The 1633-nt window shown below is 60.2% G+C and overlaps 1 protein-coding gene across 1 annotated transcript; it reads left to right on the top strand.

The window, feature by feature from the left end:
• Positions 1-495: 495 nt before the first annotated feature.
• Positions 496-918, top strand: EMIHUDRAFT_256598 (hypothetical protein; the record flags this gene model as incomplete). Its single annotated transcript, XM_005766639.1, has 2 exons — positions 496-713; positions 783-918. The coding sequence occupies 2 exons, from the start codon at positions 496-498 to the stop codon at positions 916-918; spliced, it is 354 nt and encodes a 117-aa protein (XP_005766696.1).
• Between the last annotated feature and the right edge of the window lie 715 nt (positions 919-1633).

The raw sequence follows: 1633 nt of genomic DNA on the forward strand, positions 1-1633 counted from the left end.
AGTCGAGCTGCCGCGTCCAATCCGCCGGCGGCCGCAGCTGCAGAGTGGAGAGGAAGGAGTAGGACATGGGGACGATGACCATCACCATGACGGAGAAAAGGAACCAGTAGAAGGCCACGTCGTCAAACACCTCGAACGCCATGGCGCGGCGCCGGGGCCTCGCGGTGCTGCCCCCACGTGCGTGGTGACAACAACGAGCTCGACGCTCCTCTTCACAGCCTCTCTCGAGGTTCTCGAGGTGATCTGTGATCTGTAAGGGTCCGCCCGCAGGCGCATTTTGTATACCGAGGCGGTGCCCGGTGCCGAACCTGTCGGACCTTAAGACAGCATTGTAGATCCCTGGGCGAGGGTGGTGGCGTCCCCGTCGGGTCAGGGCTGAGGGGGGGAGGCCAACCCGATCTAGGCCAACAGCCAGTGGGACGAACGAGGGCCGCGACGGCGGCCCAAGCGGGAGGGAGCGGAGACAGTCGGCAGCGAGCGAAGTGGGTGAGACTGATGATGCTCCTTCGACTTAGGGAGCGGTTCAGCTGCTGGGCGGGCTTCAGGCTGGTGCTCACGCGAAAAGGAATCGACGCGATGTACAAAGCATACAACAAGAGGAGAAAGAAGAGGACGGACATCAGTGATGACGAAACAGAAGCTAGCGCAGACGAGGGCAGGGCAGACCCGGGGACTGGGGAGCCGGAGCAGACGGCATCGGCCGCCGAGGGAACGTTGGGAAGAGGCACGAGGAGGGCGGCGACCTCAACCGACTATGGAGGACCCGTCACCAGACGACGCAGGGCGGACGACGGGGAGGCGGAGCAGACGCGCAGGGCGAGACGAGGGAGGGAGCAGGATGTTGCGGAGATCAGCAGGAGGATGTACGACGAGATTAGGAGCAGCAGGGACCCGAGGGACCATGTGGAAGACGGCTAGTGCTAGTCCCCCATCGGGAGGACGACCCCGGCTAGTCGCCGACCACACCCACAAAGAACCCTGCACAAAGACCGCAGGGCGGGGACCTGTTCCTTTTTACCCATCTCCTAGTAGAGAGGTGTCCGTTTTATTTATTTATTTAGGTAGGTCGGTAGGTAGGGGTGGGGGCAGGGCCCGGCCAGGTTTTGCAGGATTTCATCTCGTGGTGTCCGGCCACGCAAGAAAACACCCTGGCGGGCTAGTGAAATTGGCAAATGCTTACTTCCGCTGACACTCCGCACGCACTGCGCAACAAGGCAAAAACGGCGACGCGCCGTACGCCTCAAAGGGCGCGGTCGACAATCTCGGGTGATCTCGGGCTCCTTGCCTCGCGCGCCTCTTTTGCGGCTTCATCCCTAGCCGCCTTGGGCCTTGCACACTCGGGTTTGACGCATTGGGTCACTGCCGCGAAACTCTTGAACTAGCTAGGGCAGTCGGAGAAAAAAGGGTAAAGAATGTCGGAAATCAGCCGTTTTTCACCAATGTGGGGTCGTCCGTCACAATATCTTAAGATCCTACTATAGGATTCTCCGCAAACCTCGCTCAGCTGATCAACGCATCGGTTGTAGTGCCAGACATGCGCAACATAAGGCCAGCACTTCATCAAGCTTTCCTGATGGTCACCAACTGTCGATCTCCTCAGCCGTTGGCCACAGTACTCTGTCTTCCGGCCATT

Source organism: Emiliania huxleyi (genome assembly GCF_000372725.1).
Source record: "Emiliania huxleyi CCMP1516 unplaced genomic scaffold EMIHUscaffold_5020, whole genome shotgun sequence".
Lineage (NCBI taxonomy): Eukaryota > Haptophyta > Isochrysidales > Noelaerhabdaceae > Emiliania > Emiliania huxleyi.